We start from the raw sequence: 20,750 nt of genomic DNA on the forward strand, positions 1-20,750 counted from the left end.
CCAGCCTCACCAGATACCTTTCATTCCATTCTCTTCTCTCCCCTCCATGCCTGTCTAGAAGGCCTCCTTCACCTAGTTAACTCCTACTTGTCCTGCAGGACAACTGGAATGGCTCCACTGGGAAATAATTGGATCTTCTATGCTCAATAGGCTGAGCTTTCCAGTTCTCCCTTGTATAAACCTGTATCATGATACCCACCTTTCAGGTTTGTAAATCTTTACTTTTCTGTACCCCTTCTAGACTATGAACAAGAACCTGATGAAAGGTAGCTGCTAATATCTTGGCTGACTGTAAAGGAGGTGTTAATTGCCCCACACTGAAAAGAGGGTGAGAAGGTGACACATAAAATTTCATATGAAGTTGGTGCCATTGGAATTGGATCTTAAATAATGAACAGTAGTTTTCAGACATACAACAGAAAGAAAGGGCATTCGAAGAGAATCACATGAGCAAAAGAAACATAAAAAATCACATGTTGCAGGCACGTATGTGTGTGCTGATACATACATACATCTTTCTAATTACTCTTCTGCTGCAGTGGTGAAGGTGGAATCTATACCACTAATGTAAGCCTAATCAGCCCAACTAGGCCATAAACTCATTGGGAAGAAATGGTCATTTGTATGTGCCTTCCCCATAGGCAATATATAGATATATAAAACCTGTGTGTACCCACCCCTACCCAGCACCACCTAATACATATGGTATAAAGAAATGACACTGAATAATCATAAATTTAAATACCTATTCATCCAAGGAAAAAAGGTTTCTATTTGGTGAAAAACAGACATTTGAGTGAATCTGTTAGAGTCCTAGGTAATTAGGAAATTACTGGGGGAAAGAATCCTGCTACTGTATTTCCTTTGAACCAAGATTCTATCCTACAGGATGAAGTAAATCAGCCAGGGAGGGAAGCTGTAACATAAATCAGCCAACTGTCACATGAGTCTCTTTCTTTAATGTTACAAAATTTAGGGAGAGAAACCATTCAGATTACTACAAAGAAACATTTAAAATGAGCTCATTAAATGCAAATGAAAACAGAAACATTGAATAAGCACTGGGCTACAATTAAAGGCTGAAGAAACAGTAGGTAAGAAGCAATTTTCATTGATCAAAGAACTAAAAGCTAACAGAATAAAGTTTTTTGCATTAAAACTGCTCTCAGGAATATGAAGCATTTCGAAGTAAGAACTCTTTTTTTTTCCTGCATCTTTCAAAAAAGCTTTGGAGGTAGGAATGGATTTACATATCTTAATACAAAGTACTTTCATTGTATCATTTTCAGGCAATGAAACTATGAGGTTTCAAAAAATGCAGACTTCAAAAATATCCTCAGAAATAGGGCCAAAACTGTAAAGGACAAAGGGTCATTTTAGAGCTTTTGGACCGACTCAAGGAAAAACTATTATATAATTACATAAAATCTTCTATGCAAAACTTTATTAGAGCCTATTTTTGACACAATTTTACCTCATCATAAACAGAAGCTTTGGGGTACTTAGGCATAGAGCTGCTTTTCATCAACTTATTAAAATGGCAGGGCAAAGAGTAGTACACAGAATATTCAACTAGAAATATAAATTGAGACTTTAAAATTCACTGCACACACGCTTGAAAACAAACATGCAGATATATGGGCAAATGGTGAAGTCAGAATGCACATTCCTGATGGCAAGGGACTTTTTCTGCTCTGTTCCCTCGTTTCCCTGGCACCTAGAGCAGTTAAGGGTACACAGCAGGTGCTGAAATCACCGCATCTGCTTTTGTGAAACTAACACATTATAAGATGAAAATGGGAAGTTTTCTTCTAAATTAATTTGCAAAGTTAAAAGATGCTGTTTTTCATCTGTCAAGAGGGCAAAAATAAAAAATCTTTGATGGCACGTGGGAGGAAATGGGCACCCTTATACACACTGAAAGGGAGGGCAGGGCCACCAAGGACAGTTGTGCAGCTTGTACACTGAAAGGCACTACACCTAGGGTGAGAGAGAGGTGGGGACTGGAGATCTAGGAGGTGTTCTGCTAGTGAAAGCTGAGTCAGTCTCGGGAAGGACGTCTTTTGGTAATTTTCAGGCCAGAGGGGCAGGGCAGCTCTTTACTACCATGTTGTATTCGTGGAGGCTTTAGATAGCTTTGTAAAATAGGGCAACTTATTTTAGAAAAATTTTGAAATACCTAGGAATATTTTAAATCTGCAAACTCTTTAACTCAAATTGTCATACGATTTCTCTTTTACATATATGCTTACATGTGCAAGTAAAAAGATATGTCCACAAACATTTCTGATAACAGTTGTCTGTAAACCTGATGAGTGCTTATTTGTTGGTAAATATTTTCATTAGTGTATCCTATAAAACACTAGGCAGGAACTGCTGTGGAGTGAATCTGTACATGCAGATATGTAAATTCTCAAAGAGATGCCAAGTGAAACAAGGTATAGAAGAGACTATGTTCCAATGAATGGTTTTTGTCAATCAAAAATCTTCTTAAAAGTATAAGACACTGAATGTGTATTTCAATACTGACAACATTGGTGTATATATAACCAAGCACTCTAATATCTGCTGTTACTCAAATACCTAAATCCAGTTCTACAGAACATTTAGAACATACCACAAATTATCACCACTAACATTCCATTTTAAATACAAAAAACTGATCATTTTTAAAAAAGTCAAAATATATTTTTAATAGAGATACCAAAAATTACACTTTTCTACGTTGAATTCTTTTAAGCTTTTCTATTCTGCTTTATATTATCTTGAAGTCCTTCTCCACACCTTCCACAAAGGCACAATTTTTAACCGACTTCAATTAAATTACGTTTCCATAGCTGCCCAGGTCAGGGCATTCAACATATCAATCGCAATCCAGGTGGGAAATGTAAGGACTTATGAAACAGTCCTCATCCCAAGAAGGGAATCTTTGGTTTTGAGAAAGTAAAAGGAAGGTACATTCCACTAGCAGTTAGGTCGCAGTCAGTCCTGTTTACCCCTCTTCTACCAGGAAACCCATCTTTACGTTTCTCCAACTGGCAGAATATTATTTGCATTAAGGTTGGGGCGGGAAATTAAAGAAAAATAAAATTAAAAAGAAAAAGAAATAAGTTTTCCTGTTTTAGGCTAACTTGTCCCAGAGGCAGCAACAGCACAGCCCAGATCCAGGAAGAGTCTTGATAATATTATCGAATGTGCTCTGGAGACTCTCCCAGCACTCCCTCAACACAGGGAGAAGAAAAACAAATTTTCCTTTGTTTTATGGAATCAGTTTATAGACTCTTGTTCTCTGTAACTAGTGATTTCAAGTATTCTGTTTTATCTAAGAAGTACAACGAAGGTCATGAGAAGCCTGAGTAGGCCTGAACTACAGCTGCCTGGGCACCATAGTGAAGGTTATAGGATAAGCCTGTGCCCAGGGAAACCTAGATAACGAACATCTGGGTTGCTTGGCAATGGTCATGTGCAGTCCTGTCTTTGTCCTGCCTCTGTATCCCTGCTTTGACACCACTGTAAGTTTGCTTCAAGCTAGCCCACCTCCTTTTGTGAAGTGTGTATAAAAGTCAAGTACTGTCTTTATTCTGGGCCCAGTCTATTGCATGTGAGTCAGCTGGGCCTGAGTGCACTCGATAAAGATTCTCCTGTTTCAACCTGAGGTCTCTCTCGTCCTCCTGAATCCCGCAACAAGGTGAGTGTAACAGAGAAAGCATAGGCCTGAAAGGAGCAAGCTTTGAGAAGCACTCTTACCTTTAACAGAAAATCCCAGATACATACTATTTACATTTTGATCTCCAACTGATCACTGGATAGAATCTATAATGTCTTTCCTGGCTCTGAATTTTTGTCACAAAAACACAAAACCCATCACTCCAAGGCTTCCTTTTAATGGTTTTCACTTTCACCTACCTTTAGCACTGTTCACCACACCCAAATCTCAAACTGGCCATTCAGATGTTTACTGAAATGTGGCTAATGAGGCTGGGCATGGTGGCTTACGCCTCTAATCCCAGATCTTAAGTGCCTGTCTTCATATAGCTTTACAATAAATTTGTTTCTCTTAAAATTATCTGTGCACTAGATTAAGTTAAATTAAAATAAAATGTATTTAACTGTCTTCAAAATAAGGTATAGGCTATTTTCTTCCTGTAGACTACTGATAGCACAGATTTTGGAAAATCTCTTCTACTTGGTTTTCTGATTCAGTTCAGACTTGTGCTTACAAGTGAATCTTACGTAAATGTCACCTAAAAAGAGCTCAAGAAGACTCAAAAAATTATAATTTTTTCGTAATTTGGTTAACTTTCAAGTCATTCACCAAAAATCAGACCATGCTAGAAAGGGAAGAAAGGTCGGACAACATTCATGTTTCACCACAGAGACAAAGACAATGCCAGTTAGCTGGCTTGATTCTCCCTCTGATGGGCAGAATGTTACATTTTAACAATAACTTCATAAATAAAAACAGATGTAGTAAGTGTTTTCAGTGCACAAAGGTCATATATTTTATGAATCCACCTCTCACCTTTCTTCTGGACAGACCACATCTGATTTCGAACGTACTTACTGCAATCAAAAGTGTTTTGTAAGGGACGCTTCTCAGGAATTAGCCCTAAACAAGCTCACTAAACCCTCCATACATAACCTGGAGAAACTTCCACAATAATGAAACCCCATATAGCACTGGCTTCTAAACATATGGTGCATTTCCATTCATTTTTAGGGACAGCCCCTAAAGTAGTTTTTGGTTCCACAACCCTGGAAGAGGACCTTTGCACCTTTGCTCATCTTACACATCAAGTGATCACGAACAACTCTGATGCCACTAAGTTTTGTTCACAAAATTGCACCTCGGTCATTGTGTTTTATCAAAAAAAAAAAAAAAAAAAGTTACTTTGCAAAAGGCAGTAGATGTAATCTTGGCTATTATTTACTCTCAATTTTTCTTTCACCTCAGCCCTCCAACGAGAAGTTTAAAAGGAAACATCCGAGGGAGCAAGAAGTTTAGATTCATCTGGAGGAGTTTCTGTGGCGCCCAGCCACCCTCACCAGGTGCCTTCCATTAGAGTTTAATGCTTTGCTGGGGTTTCCTGAAAGAGCCCCACAGAGAGTGGGTCTCGATGGGTCCTGAACCGCACGACAACTGGCCAGGGCCGCGAGGGCGACGGGCGGCGGCGGGGCGAAGGCTTCGGGACCCTACACGGTCCGGAGGACCATGAGCGAGGACCGGGGGTGCGGGGCCGCCTGGCGTCCCCGGTGAGGTGGTCTTCACGGGAACGCTCAGAGCAGGGGCGGGCGGGCGAGGGCTTGGAACGCACACACTGGGGCCCCGGGCCCGCGTCGCTGAGCTGGAGAGCCCGGCGGTGCGGGCCGGGGACGGCGTCGGCACTTTGGCCCCGTCACTGACAGTTGGCACCTGGGGTCCAGGTCGGCCGAGGCCACACCGGGGCGCAGGGCGGCGCAGAGAGGCTGTACCTGGCAGGTACCCACGTACCTATCATGGTCACTGGGCAGGTGGCGGCTGCGGGCCAGGAAAGGGCCTACGCGCGCACCGGCGCCAGCCCGCGCCTCCTACCAGCGGCTCTCCTGGGTTAAATCTTCCAGGGCTCCCCGCCCCGGCGCCGGGCCCTACGAATGCGCACGCGCGGAGGGTACGCGGCCCAAGGCCTGCTGGGAGTCGTAGTTTTAATGCGTAGTTTTTCCTCACGCCTCCTGCCCTCCAGCTCTCCGCCGCCTCCCTTTCCGGCTTCAGGCCCAGCAATCGTACGTCACCGGGGGGCGGAGCTATGCGCCCGCAGTGTTGACCAGTCGCTTAGCAACCGGGAGGCTTACCTTTGGAAGCTTGTTGCAGCTCTAGCTACGGTCCTGCCCTCTTCCCGCCCCACCCCTCCCCTAAACTCCCTTCACCTAGGAGCTGCCACACATCTGGATCAACCTGGGCACTACGAGGGGTTGAATTTCTACCATTAACGCGCCTTTTGACATTTTTTTCCCGACCTCCTGCTCACATCCGTAAAACCCACTGATTCTTTTACTACACTTTTTATGAGAACAAGACATTTTCTAGGAAGATGGTGGCAGAAAAAGAGACCCTGAGCTTAAACAAATGCCCAGACAAGATGCCGAAGAGGACCAAGCTGCTGGCACAACAGCCGCTCCCGGTGCACCAGCCTCACTCCCTGGTTTCTGAGGGCTTCACAGTCAAAGCCATGATGAAAAACTCAGTCGTAAGTGATCTTCCTGAATTGAATGCACTCGCTCCGTGTCAGGGGACACGAGATTTACAGAGGTTGGCCAGCCCTAGGATGGACTCTGAGCCCATGTCCTGGGTGGTCTTTGCCAAAAATGGCAATTACTTGGCAAGTAGCAGACGGTCCCCCACAGTGTGTTGGGGGCAGGCTAGGTTGTTAGAATCCTGGGCAAATGATATACTCTGCCCATTGATAAGCACCTTCCTGATAACTCATCGTTTCTAAACCGCCCAAAATTACTCTTACGCTATTTACACGAGGTAAAAAGGTCCCCTTTAATTACTGATTGCTAACTAACCCCACTCAGCAAAGGGCCTTACAGAAGATGAGCTCTTAGAAATCATAAACTCTTGCAAAATTTAACATGAGCTGATATACAACTGGGAACATAAACTCATTAAATAATCTATAATGAGAAATTTTGGAATATCCTAGCAGTTACTCTAACAACACTTGTCTCTTAGAAAATGATGTCATCTTGTTAGAGTACTGAAAGCCCACTTAATATGAACACTGTTTCCTGACAGGCCTTTTAAGATGATGTGCTTTAAACAATACAAGCTTTAGCTCATGTGTCTCTGCTACTAATACAATTCATATTTCATCTGCATTATTTGTAGTAACAAAAATAAAATATTCTAAGTATCATTAGAGAAAAAAAGATTAAAAATACATACAAATATTTTAGCTGTCTGCATGATAGTATATATTTTTTAAACCTTCCTATTTGTTACATAGCTTTACACTTGGTATGCTAAGGCAGATTTTGCTACTGAGTAAGCACCTGTCTGGGAATGAGGCATTAAATAATAAATGCAGCTTTCAAATTCATATAATTTACACCCTGGGAAGATCTGAGTTATTACATGTGGCAATTCATTATGTTAAATGAGTAATGTTGTTTTCCAGTGTCACATTATTTCCTTTGCTTATATGTTGTAAACCTAATAACTTATTCCTAAACGACATACTTAAAATACATGAATGAAACAGATTACCTATAGACCTCTAGGCCAGGTTCCCATGTGGTTATGCAAAATGATATCCTAATTATTGAGAAGTGTGTCAGGTGATTTACAGTAGTTAAAATTCTTGGAAATAGACTAAAATTCTGCTTGTTGTAACTAATTCTTTTTCATGGAATTTCACATAAATTGGTTCTCCTAGGAGTCAAGATGATGCATTTATCAGCAATACCATAACCATTCAAGTTAATAATTTAGTTTTCTTCTACACAATATTTACAATTTTGGTGTTTTTTAATGTTATAATTGAATATCACAATTTTTTTTTTTTTACTGGTCAGGGTTCTTTTCTGTTATTTCCTAAACTTGTGTTCATAATTCTTGTATCATGTTAATTCTTTAATATAATCCTACGCCTAAAGAGATAGTTCTGCAAAATCTAATGTTTCTATATTGCCAGATGTAGTAAATATGCCTACATGACTTTAAAAGAACCACATTGATTATGAAGCAGGCTTCTTTATAAAGAACTTATTTGTGATACATTATCTTATCTTTTTATATTCTAAAGGAAAATCTTGTGCTAGCAATACTTCTCTTGCCATTGGAAATCATAATTCTTAAATGCAAAGATTATTTATCCATTCATCTACTTATTCAGTCAACAACTCTCTCTCTCTCTTTTTTTAATACCCAATACTTGTTAAGCACAGTTCTGGGGATTTGGGATCAGCAAAGCAAAGTCCCTGCCCTTAGTACTCCAAGGTAAACCAAAATAACAACATTCAAATCTTGATAAAAGAAAGCTAGACAATACTGTTTATACAAAATAACTTCAGTGGTACAAGAAATAAAAATTTTCCATTTCATAACCAATATTTACATTTCACCATTTTTATCTTTAGCAGTATAGACTTTTCAGCATTATAAGATCAAAATATCCTCATCTCTTTCTGAAGGTGTATTTCGATTCAGGATATGTATGACAATTTCCAGCTTTTCTTAATTGCGACCTCATGCTCAAAGGCCAATACCCTCCAAACCACTTTTCCAGTTAGATAAGTCACCATTCCAATGCTCTTCCACTTAAAACATGAAGAATTTTATATATCCTAAGGAGTTACACAGAGACTCCTGATATTTCTTTGAGTGCAATAGTGATACAAGTACATAAACTTGATCATAAATATGTTTCATCAAATGGGCTGTGCAAGCAGAAATGCTTATTTAAACAGTCAGTCTGGATATGAGAGCGCAAAATTATTGAAAAATAATGATAAATGTAAATGGCAAAATTTTTAAAATCTCAATGTCAAGTATTGTTCTTCAATAGAAAGTAGACTTTGTTTCCATGAAATTTTTGTTGCATTCTATAAGAAAACAAGCATCACAAAAGCCCTGCCATCAAATAATATTCAAATTCACATTTTTATAGTGCTTGCCTATAAAGAGATGTAAGAGATACACAATTTGAAGATTTCAAAGTTCATTTTCCTTTTAAAGGCTTTATTTGGGTTGCGATAGAGCCTATGACCAGAAACTATTAACCAAGCATTTTGTTGTCTTCATCTTGTCAGATGCTTTCTGTGCTGAACATGCTTATCATGAAGCAAATTAGAAAATTGACCCAGGTTTATGGTGACAGGGAAGTTGAGTTTAGCCTAAGCTTTCTATTACAGCTTTCCTTCTCAATAGACTATAGATGCTTTATGCTCAAAGTTTAGGGGAATGGAATAAATACATATTTTTTTAATATTAAAGGTTGAGTATTCCTATTCCAAAAGTCTGAAACCTGAAATGGTCCAAAATACAAAACTTTTTGAGTGCTGACATTACACTCAAAGAAAACTCTCTTTCGAGCATTTTGGATTTCAGATTTTCAGAATTGGCATGACCACCAGTGTATAATACAGATATACTCAGCTCTTTGTACAGATTCTGCCTCCGTGGATTCAACTAACCTTGGATTGAAATGTTTAGGACAAAAATTTTATCTGTATTGAACATGTACAGACTTTTTTTTTTTTTTAGTCATTATTCCCTGTTAAACAATAGAGCATAGCAGCTATTTATATAGAGTTTATGTTGTTTTAGATACTATAAGTAATATAGACATGATTTAAAGTATACGGATGGAAATGTGTAGGTTATATACAAATACTATGCCATGTTATATCAGGGACTTGAGCATCAGCAGATTTTGGTATCTGCAGGAGGTCCTGGAAGTAATTCCTCATGGAGACTGAGGGACGACTGTATTCCAAATTTGAACAAAAAACAAAAACCAATCCAAAACACTTCTGGTCCGAAGCATTTCAGATAAGGGATAGTTCAACCTGTACTTTACATGTATAGTGCGTCCAATCATGTTCTTATTTAACATGTAGTGGTAATCATCAATATTTATACATTCTATATTAAGATATTAATTTGGCTGCTGTAACAGAGACCAAATAACAATAGCTTAATTAAGATGGAAGTTGTTTCTCTCATAATAGAAGTTCAAGTTTGTAGGTAATCCCAGGAGGTTGGGCAGTATTTCCCCGTGAGGCGGGTGCAGGGACATAGGAACATGTTTGTTCTTTGTATCCTGTAAAATGACACCTGAGACAAGGTGGGCTTGAGACCACTAGGGTCAAATACCTGCCCTCAAGAAGGAGGAAAGTGGAAGCAGAGAGCTTCCCATTATGGGCATGACCCGGACACAGCACCCCACTTTCATTGTCATCCAACTGGCCAGAACCTAGTAATACACCTACATTTTCCCGTTTTGCAAAATCCTGTGAAAGCTTGACCCATGAAGTAACACCCAAGCCCACATACCTCTCTCCTCAGGAAAGGGATGAAGGAAGCTATGTAGTTCCAAAAGGGCATCGTCTCCAACACCTACTTCAGGTAGGGGAGAGAAAAATGGGTATGGAGCAATCTGCAAGAATGAGGCAAGAAGAACTGAAGAGCAAACAGCTTCATTATGAAGGCATGTCCCAGAAACAGCAATCCTCACTCCTGCTCAAATCCTGCCAAAACCTAGTCTTATGGCCACAGCTAGTTGCAAGAGAGGCTGCGACATGTAGTCTTTAACTGGTAGCTCTATGTCCAGCTCAAACTTGCAATGTTTTATTACTGTAGCCAAGGGATATTGGGGGATAATTAGAAGTGTCTAACTCCAGTGCTAAATGTGCTACATTATTGGTGAAGAAAAGGAGAGAGACAAGTAAAATAATTACAATACAAATAAACAGATGTCTCTGGTAGAGAAGTACTAATGATGAAGGGACCAAGTGGCGATAAACTAATGGGGGCCCTCATCACCTTTTGTCTAGGTTTGTACAATATCATCCACCCATCAATTGGTTAACTCCCTCAATCAATTATCGGTACAATTACACTAATCTTTCCAGTACAATGTTCTGCTCCTATCACTATTCAGAGCTTTTGGAGCTTCCCAATTCTTATAGAAAAAAGGCATGATACTTCCCCAGGGCCAGCAAGATCTTCTGTGATCTAATCCCATTCTACGTTTTTAAATTTCATCTCCCACTGTTCTCGTTTACTTCAGTCAATCTGAACCCAGGAAGTAAATCGGATTCTTTATTTTTGTGTTTCTGTTTATGTTGTTCCCTTTGCTCGAACACCCTTCTCCCTACATATCTGCATATACAAATTCATTCTTGTATATCTGCATATACAAATTCATTCGTCAGGTAACACATATCTATTGATCATAGACTATGTGCAAAGCACTGTTTTAAATGCTAGGAATTTAGCAGTCAGCAAAAGACAGAACACATGCTGTCAAGAAGCTTATATTTTTATGGCCAGCAAAATGCCAGCTGCTTTAAGAAGACTTCTTTCGTTCTCCCTTCCTGTCACCCACATAGAAAGTTATCCTTTATTCATTGTGTTCTACTTTATATTATGGTCATTTCTGCCCATGTTTTATCTCCTTATGTAAATTCTCTGTGAGGGCAGTATCCATGTCTAAGTCATTTTTTAATCTTAACCAGAACCTAACAGTGTATTCAATAAATATTTGATGAATGAAGGAAAGCAATTCTACCCTTTCTTCTTATCTCATATTCTCCCACTTTCTTGTTATAATTGTTATTTGTCTCTATTCTGAATTTTTTTAAACCATCCCCTCTAATTGCGGAGCCCACAAGCTCCCTTTAAAACTCGAGAAGGCCGAATCATGGCATTCTTCACCTCAACCCCTCAGGTGGCTCCCTGCCTCACTCAGAGTAAAAGCTAAGGTTCCCATACTGGGAAGGTTCTGTGTGATCTGCCTTCCCTTGCTGCTTTATGCAAATCTGTTGGCCCTGCCTCAGGAACTCGTTTAGTGCCATGCCTTTGCCCTTCCTGTTTCCTCTGCCTGAAATGTATTTTACCCTGTGTGTCATCAGCTCTTGATGCTTCAAATTTCTGTTTAACAATTAGCTATTTAGTGAGCCCCTTCCTGACCACTCTATTTTAAATTTCAGACCCTTAACAATCCCCTCCATCCCAGCTCCAGCACTCCCATCTCCCTTCCCTGTTTTATATTTTTCCCTCTAATATTAATTTAGTTGAGCCTGTGTTTTCTTCCACCAGAGAGTAAATCCCAGAAGGAGAGGAAGCTTGTTTATTTCACCTATCGCTGCATCCTCACCTCAAGAAAAGTGTATGGCACATAGTAGCTGCTATTTATCTTATTTTGATCAGTTGAATTAATGAATGACTATATTTTATACTACAGTTAGACAATCATCTTCAAATTAGTGGCTTCAAAGAAAATGCCAATGATGTTATATAGATATTAAATCTAGAAATGAGAATAATTTGCAACTGTTTTATGCAGTATTATAAAAGTTATACATGTTCAATGAAAGAAGTTACAGCGGTTTGGCTTAGAAAAGCTTTTTCCTGTCTAAGATGATGAGAAAAAATTGAGTCTTTTTTTCCTTGATTCTGTTTTACTTTTTTACTTTTAATTTTTTATTTTGAAAGTTTGCTTCGCCTTAAGTCAGTTCGGTTTTGGAAGGTATAAATTTTGACTTATTTTCCCTAAATGGCCAGATAACTGTTACATAACCCTTTATATACTTAAATTATGTCAAATATCTTCCTACTAAATTTAGGAATTCCTATCCAATTTAAATATGTCAGTGCTGTGTTTTTATTATTTCAAGTAACTTTATTAATAATTGATTACTTAATGTCATATATTTATTCTTTCCTATATAATAGGGCTAGTCATCTTCATTCCATTTGGATTTTAAAACCAATCTTATGAAAAGGCACGGTAGACTGTGTTTTTCCACTTAATGTAGAAATCTCAAACAATTTAATATTTTGTGGTTGTTTAGAGATACTTATTAAAGGATAGAGCAAGGACTGGAACCTAGATTTCAAGGTTTTTCTTTCAACAGTTCTCTCACATATTGTGAGTGCATCACTTGGTGAACATCACACCAAACACACTGATGCAACCCACACCCAAATCCAGAAATACTGTCAATGCCACAAAACCCCGTCTGTCTCCTTCTTGTCACTGCCCAACATACCCACATGCTAACCTTCTTCTGACTTTGGCCAACAGACTAGTTTCACATGGTTTTGTATTTCAATGCATGGAATCATAAAGTATACAATTGGTTCGTGTCCAGTTTCTTTCATCAACATTCTATTTGTGAGATTCACCCACATTCTTGCATACAACTATAGTTGTAAAGAAATCCTTCATGTTTATTCCTGTCTAGTATTTTCTCAGATATACCGTGATTTATTTATCCATCGCTTTCTTGATGGGTACTTGTGTGACATCCAATTTAGAACTGTCACAAACAGCACTACTAGGAAAATTCTTACACTTTTTTTGGAGAACATATCTACGCATGACCAAGGACGTATTTCTGGGAGCAGAATTGCTGGACCCTAAGTCATGCATGATTGGTTTAGTAACTAAACTAAACTGTTTTCCCAATTGACTTTTCAAGTTTAAACTCTTTCCAGCGCTATTTGAGAGTGCTGTTTGCGTTACAATATCACCAATAATTAATATTTTCTTTATTTTGCATTTTAAGTATTCCAGTAGGTATGTAATGTTATATCCATATTATTTTAATATTAATTGTATTGTGACTAATGAAGTTAACAACTTCTTCATATATTTATTGTCCATTTGGATATGCTGTTTATTGAAGTGTCTTTTTAAGACTTTTGACTGTTTTTCTCTTGGCTTGATTTGGTTTATTTATTTGTAATGCTTTTGTCCATCTATATTCTAAATGATATGAGGCATTTGTCTAGTATTGTATGTATTGCAACTACAGTTACCCACTCTGTGAGTTTCCTTTCCATTCTCCATAGTGGCTTTTGTTGCTGTCTTTTTAAAGTTACATACTTTGTGAAGAAAAATGATTACCTTGAACATATTTGTGTACTTCTTCATAATGTGTTCCTCAATCAGTTTCAACTAGCTCTCAGTGAAATACATATACATTAGGACACATGACTTAGAAAATAAATTGGAGCGATTGGAAATGAAATAGAATAAACAACAGTGAAATAATAAAATAAAATGTAATTAAAGTAGAAACTTTGGGCTCAAGGAAAGAAGCATCAATTTTGTCATTCATAATGGTCAGTATATTTATCAATGGATGTTCAAATTTAATTCTGAGCTTCTTGGCATCTGTTGCTGAAAGAGGAACATTATTATACACATCTCACTATCACAAAAGGAGAAGCCCATCAATCACTATAGGGAACTGAAGCATTCTGTACACTGAACTCTCTGAGAAATTGGTCATGTCACATTTTAAATACATGCCACACACCATGTTTACATTTTTATGTTTTGCAAGAAATGCAGTGAAAATATCATCCACAGAAGATTTCAGTGAGGGCTAAGTACATGTTATTAAAATGTATCTTGGCAAATTGGATTTTGCATGATATTAAATTGCTGTAGTACATGTACATAGGCTTTCGGTGGTCCAGTTTGATCTAGAAATGGAATTTACAGTGCTCACAGGAATGTGTAGACTGTACATATTTTAGTCATTGTTCTCAGTTCATTTCATGATGGGAGCAAGATAGCTGCTGTTTTTATAAGTTGGCAGGGAGAAAATGTGTAATATGATAAAAGCACAGAGCTGGATGACCTGAAAGGGTCTCAGTCCAGGAAAGTTTCCTGAAGGGAATCATGTTTGGTGAAATATAACAGCTGAGAAGGACCTAGGGGAGTGTGCAAAGGCTAAGAGAGACCAGGCTCCCAACTAGTTTGGTTTTCAATCTTATTTTCTGCTTTTTTTTCTTTTTGCCAAAAATAATTATGTTGTAAATTCTATTCATTATATACATGTTTAAAATTATTTAGATTGCATATATTTTTCGAGAGTATACAGAGTATATATACCTACCTATGTGTTTGTATAGATTGCAATGTGTATAATTATAATGCTTTATATGGAATTTTATGGATTCCTTCTAATATGCTAATATTTCACATGTTATTGAAAACTCATAAGCATTTAAAAGACTTCATAAAATTCTATCCTTTAAATTTGTCATAATTTACTTAGTCTTTCACTTAGGTTGTTTTCAACTTTTTGCTATTAGTGTATACATAATGTCGAAATGAGTGTCTTTGTATAAAAAAGTTTTTTCTGTATTTTACAGTATTTCCTTAAAATACAATTTCTGAAGTAGATGTACTGGGTCAGAGATCTTACCAATCTTAAAACCAGTATCAAGGTTTTATTAATACTGCCACTTGCTGTGCTTGAATGTGCCTATTCTGGCTCCTCCCGTGGCCTCCCTAAGGGGCTTTTGACTTCCCGGACTAGCCTGCTGTCTACGGTTCCACCTGCCAGTGTTGAGGGTCAGGATCTCAGCACCTCTGAAACCTATTCATGATACAAATGAGGGGGTTGCAAACATCTAAGACTGTAGTTCTCAGATTGCAAATTGTAATCACTTGAAAGATTCCCATTTAATTCTTCTAAGCGTTCTGGGGTTGATTTAATTAGTCTTTAATTAGGGGTTGGGAACATTTGGGCACATAGTATGATGGGGAAGATCTGAGAAAACTGTTTTCTAGATGGCTACTCAATTTTTCCAAAGACATTTACTATGTAATGTTTTATTCGCCATTGCTTTGTGTGTTCTTTTTCTTGTTGTGTGTTTCATAATTCTACATAATAGAGATATTTGAGAGGAATTTTTAACCAATGTCCAGTTTTGATTATTGTGGTAATTAAACCACAACTTGGTAATATGTTTTAGAAATTGGTGAGGCTAATTTATCCTGTTAATTCTCAGAATGTTTACTTTAAATTTTAACATTTTACCGGTTTAATCTTCCAAATGACCCTTTAATAAGATGTAAAGTCGAACATCATTTTGAGATGGAAATGATCATATAACTCACTTGCAAATAATGATCATCGTATATCACTGTCTTCACTTATAGTAATATAATTTATCATTCCATGCTCATAGGTGTATGTTTTCCTAATAAGTATTTTTATATTTATTTTATACCCAGCCATCTCACTAACCCTCTTTTTAATCAAATGCTTTCACTGAATTGCATGTATTTTATTTTAATCATGTTCTTCTACATTTTGAAAAATTTAAATATAGAAATAAATGTAGAAATAGAAAAAGAGGTATCTATTCACCATCTAGATTTAATAAACAATATTTTAAATAATAACGTTATATTCTTATAAGTAAAAAAACCTCACCAAGAGAGCTACAGCTTAATTTGTACTCTGTCCTTTCATTCCCAGAGGCAAGCAGGATCCTGAAGTTTGTATACATTATTCCTAAATATGCATAATGAATATATATGTATTCATATATCCTATAGATAGATAGATACAGAGATATAGAGATAATTGAAATTCAAGAACTGTTCTTCAGGTTACTTTTTCATCTGAGCTATTTGGTTACAGTTCAGGTTTCTGTAATGCCTTCAGGTCTTATTCAGTTCATTAATAGCAAAATGCTGTCAGTATAAGTACGATGTTCAGATGTGACTTTCCCCATCTTGTTAGTATTTTGTGCCACAAAGTAACAGCAACTGGATACAAATTATACTAACACAGCTAAATGCAGCCTGACACAGAGTCATAGTGTCATAGGTTATACCTGTTCACTATGGGTTCTTCTTCCTAGTTCTATTTGTGCACTTGCTCTTGTAAGCGTCTAATGTAAGGCAAGCCCAATCTTTGTAGATCCTTACAATGTCTCTTTCTATCATTTTTTTCAAAAGGCATAGCACTGTACTGTATGTACTCCAATATTTCATATCTAAAGGTCAGGAATTTAATATTTTAACTGTGGGAGTTAATTTTAATTAGAATGATTATTAAATGCTCTGGTTACAAAGTTGTATATGTATAGAGCTTTTGAAACGTTATTTTCCCCATACATTTCCCCATGCACTTGGTTATTTCTAGTTAGCCATTTTGTGGAATGGTGGTTCTCCAGGAATGCATGTCCTGTTAATAGCAAATTTGTTTACCTGCTCTATCATATTCCGTTGTGTGAATAAACCAGCTTTTTTGCTCATTCTCATACTGAAGGTCTATTAGATTTCTACACTGCAGTAGCATAACGTCCTCACGTAGGAGTCCTTGTGCATGAAGGCCAAAGTTCACCAGATTTGGAATTGCTGAAAAATGAGGTATAACTTCAACTTTAATAGAGTTTGTCAAATTTCTCTTCAAAGTAATATATAAGTATTTATATTGTGACGCAGCTAATGAGAATTCTTGTTTCCAAATGCTTGTTTCCCAGATCATAATTTGATGGTATCAGACTAAAATTGTAGCAATCTGAAGTTTATGAAATAATATCTTGTTTTAATTTTGCATTTCTCTGATTACTAGTGATCATGTTTTCTTTTAATAGGTTTTTTTTTTATCATGTAGATTTCTTCCTCTGTAGTGTGCATATTCATAGCCTTTACCCATTTTTTTCTGTTACATTGTCAGTCCTTTTGTTATTGACATAGAGCTGTACTTAACATACTCTAGGTATAGATATGTTCCGGATATGGGAAATACATATTTTCTTGCAATTTGTAACTTGTCTTTATACTTATTTTTACATCTTTTTAATACATAAATTTTAAATTTAATTTCAGGTATTTATATTTATCACATTCTTCCTTTATGGTTTTGGGGTTTTTAAAAAATTTTTGTCGGCCGGGCATGGTTGCTCACGCCTGTAATCTCAGCACTTTGGGAGGCTGAGGCAGGCGAATCACAAGGTCAGGAGACAGAGATCATCCTGGTCAACATGGTGAAACCTTGTCTCTACTAAAATACAATAAATTAGCCGGGCCTGGTGGCAGGTGCCTGTAGTCCTAGCTACTCGGGAGGCTGAGGCAGGGGAATTGCTTGAACCTGGGAGACAGAGATTGCAGTGAGCCAAGATTGTGCCACTGCACTCCAGCCTGGTGACACAGTGAGACTCTGTCTCAAAAAAAAAAAAAATTAAAAATTTTTACCTAGTTTCAAAAAAATTTTTTTTGATCCTGAAATTGTAAGCTTTCTTCTCTGTGTTTTATTCTTATAATGTCCACCTATACATTGTTAATTATTTAACTGCTAATTTATTTTTAAGATGGGAGGTAAGACTTTCATTTCATCTTTTCCATAAGGAGAGCCACCAAGCCAGTACCATCTATGAATAGTAACTGAGTACTCTGTATTATGTCCCATGAGACTATTTTTCTGTATCAAACTGCCTTTGTTGTTGTAGGTTTACAAATTTTGTATTTAGTGAGATGAGTTCCCCCAATTTGTTTATATCCTTTTTGACATTGTTGGTATCTTACCATCTATAGGAATTTTAGAATAAGCTGTCAAGTTTCATGAAAATTTCTTTGGAGATTTTAACTAGAATTGTATTGAAGGTGCAATTTGTGGGACAATATCCATCTTTTTTTTTTTTTTTTTTTTTTTTTGAGACAGAGTCTTGCTCAGCTGCCCAGGCTGGAGTGCAGTGGCATGATCTCAGCTCACTACAACCTCCACCCCCTGGGTTCAAGTGATTCTCCTGCCTCAGCCTCCTGAGTAGCTGGGACTACAGGCGTGCGCCACCACACCCAGCTATTTTTTGTATTTTTAGTAGAAATGGAGTTTCACTATGTTAGCCAGGATGGTCTGAATCTCCTGACCTCATGATCTGCCCTCCTTGGCCTCCCAAAGTACTGGGATTACATGCATGAGCCACCATGCCCAGCCATATCAATTTTTTATGTTCTTAATTTGCTAAGGGTGTTTTTCTTAATTGGAAGTAGTATTGAATTTTATCAGACACTTGCTGCGTCTGTTGAGATGATTATAAGGTTTGTTCCTCTTCAATCTGTTAATGTTAATTATGTGAATACATATATTCTAATGCTGAATTATCCTTACATTCTTTTACATTATTTAATCATGATGTATTTAGCTTAAAAAAACAAGCATAGATTATTGGTGTCTCTGATTTACCAGGCAGCAAAGTCCTTCCTCGTAATCCACCACAAGGTGCTTTTATCATAGCATTCCAAGACCAGGTGCTATTGCTAGGGTAGTCACTTCAAGACTGTGTATTATTGCTAGGGTAGTTAGTGTCTTCAAGACCAGGTGTTATTGCTAGGGTAGTGTCTTAGTCGGCTGGGGCTGTCGTAACACATAAGCCATAGACTAGGTGGCTTAAACATTTACTTCTCATGATTCTGGAGACTGGGAAGTTCAAGGTCAAGGTGCCACCATTTTGGTTCAAGGTGCCGCCATTTTGGTGAGGGCTCTCTTCCGTGCTTGCAGATAGTCACCACCTTGCTGTGTCCTTACATGGCTTTCCTCCATACATGCTTGTGGAGAGAGTCTCTCTTTCTCTCTCTCTTTCTCTCTCTCTCTCTCTGTCTCTTTCTTGTAGAGCCACTAATCCTGGTCCAAAGGCCCCATAATCAAGACTTATTCTAACTCTAATTACTAGCCCCCAAAGCCCCATCTTAAAATACTGTCACATTAGGGATTGGAGCTTCAACACATGAATTTTGGGGAACACAAATAGTATCAGGTAAGAGATGAGATTGCTATGTTTGGTTCATCTGTCGAGACTGGAAGAAGGACCTATCTCTTGGAGTTCTTGGCTGCCAGAATGAAACAATATTTCTATAAACTAAAATAAATAAAAAACTTTCCTTTGAAAAGAAAACTAAATGTGTGTACCACATTTGCATTCTACAAAAAATTTATTGGATTTTAATAATTTTTTACATAGTAATTTATTTGTGGTGAGAACAATTAAATCTGCTCCCAGTGATTTTCTAGAATGCAATACATTGTGATTAACAATAGTCACCATGTTGTACAGTAGATGTCTTGAATTTATTTCTCCTATTTAACTAAAAGTTTATGTCCTATCACCAATATCATCCCAACTCTCCCATCTCCCAGCTTCTGGTAAGCACCCTTCTACTCTTTGCTTCTATGAGTCCAGCTTTTTTAGATTCCATATAGGATATGGTTTGGCTGTGTCCTCATCCAAATCTCGTCTTGAATTGTAGCTTCACAATTCCCATGTGTTGTGGGAGGGACCCAGCAGGAGATAGTTGAATCATGGGGGTTGGTTTCCCTCATACTATTCTCGTGGTAGTGAATAAGTCTCACAATATCTGATGGTTTTATAAGGAGTTTCCCCTTTCATTTGGCTCTCATTTCTCTTGGTTGCTGCCATGTGAGACATACCTTTCGCTTTCCACCATGATTGTGAGGCCTCCTCAGCCATGTGGAACTGTGAGTCCATTGAACCTCTTTTTCTTTATAAATTACCCAGTCTCGGGTATGTCTTTATTAGCAATGGGAGAATGGACTAATACAATATGTAAGTGAGATTGTGTGATATTTGTCTTTCTGTGTCTGGCTTCTTTCACATGCATAAATATTCTCCAGGTTCATCATAGTGTCATAAATGACAGGATTTCTTTGTTTTCTCATTGCCTCAAGCACTGGCTCTTTGTATTACAATACTCTTGTAGTAATCTTAGTCCTTCTTTTAAGGCTAAATAGTATTCCATTGTCTATATCTACCACACTTTCTTCTTCTATTCATCCATTGGTGGATGCTTAGGTTGTTTCCATACCTTGGCTCTTGTGAATAATGCTGCGACAAACATGAGAGTGAAGCTATCTCTTTGAATACTGATTTCATTTCCTTTGGAGATATTCATTCATATATATATGAATTTTTTGAGGGACCTCCGTACTGTTTTTTATAGCAGCTGCACCATTTTGCTTTCCTGCCAACAATCTGCAAGGGTTCCATTTTTCCACATCCCCACAAACACTCGTTATCTTTTGTCCTTTTGATGATAACAATTCTAACAAGTGTAAATATCTCACTGTGCTTTTAAATTACAGTGCACTGATGATTAGTGATATTGAGCATTTTTTCATAGATCTGCTGGGCATCTGGATATCTTATTTGGAGAAATGTCTATTCAGTCCCTTTGCCCACTTTTAAAAAATTTGTTCTTTTGCTATTGAGTTAT

General features: G+C 37.6%; 2 protein-coding genes across 4 annotated transcripts in view; one reads left to right on the forward strand and one right to left on the reverse strand.

The window, feature by feature from the left end:
• Positions 1-5,595, reverse strand: part of PRKN (parkin RBR E3 ubiquitin protein ligase) — a 1,383,066-nt gene extending 1,377,471 nt beyond the window's left edge. The window contains exon 1 of one of the 2 annotated variants that reach the window (XM_050789297.1): positions 5,492-5,595. In XM_050789297.1, the coding sequence (XP_050645254.1) occupies positions 5,492-5,498 (7 nt within the window). In that variant the 5' untranslated portion in view covers positions 5,499-5,595. The remainder of the gene's footprint in view (positions 1-5,491) is intronic. The other variant, XM_050789298.1, reaches the window with a different exon arrangement.
• A 429-nt stretch (positions 5,596-6,024) lies between these two features.
• PACRG (parkin coregulated) overlaps positions 6,025-20,750 on the forward strand; it is a 584,691-nt gene continuing 569,965 nt past the window's right edge. For both annotated transcript variants that reach the window (XM_050789307.1, XM_050789308.1), the window contains exon 1: positions 6,025-6,224. In XM_050789307.1, coding sequence (XP_050645264.1) covers positions 6,069-6,224 — 156 coding nt within the window. In that variant the 5' untranslated portion in view covers positions 6,025-6,068. The remainder of the gene's footprint in view (positions 6,225-20,750) is intronic.

Source organism: Macaca thibetana, chromosome 4 (assembly GCF_024542745.1).
Source record: "Macaca thibetana thibetana isolate TM-01 chromosome 4, ASM2454274v1, whole genome shotgun sequence".
Taxonomy (NCBI): Eukaryota; Metazoa; Chordata; class Mammalia; order Primates; family Cercopithecidae; genus Macaca; species Macaca thibetana.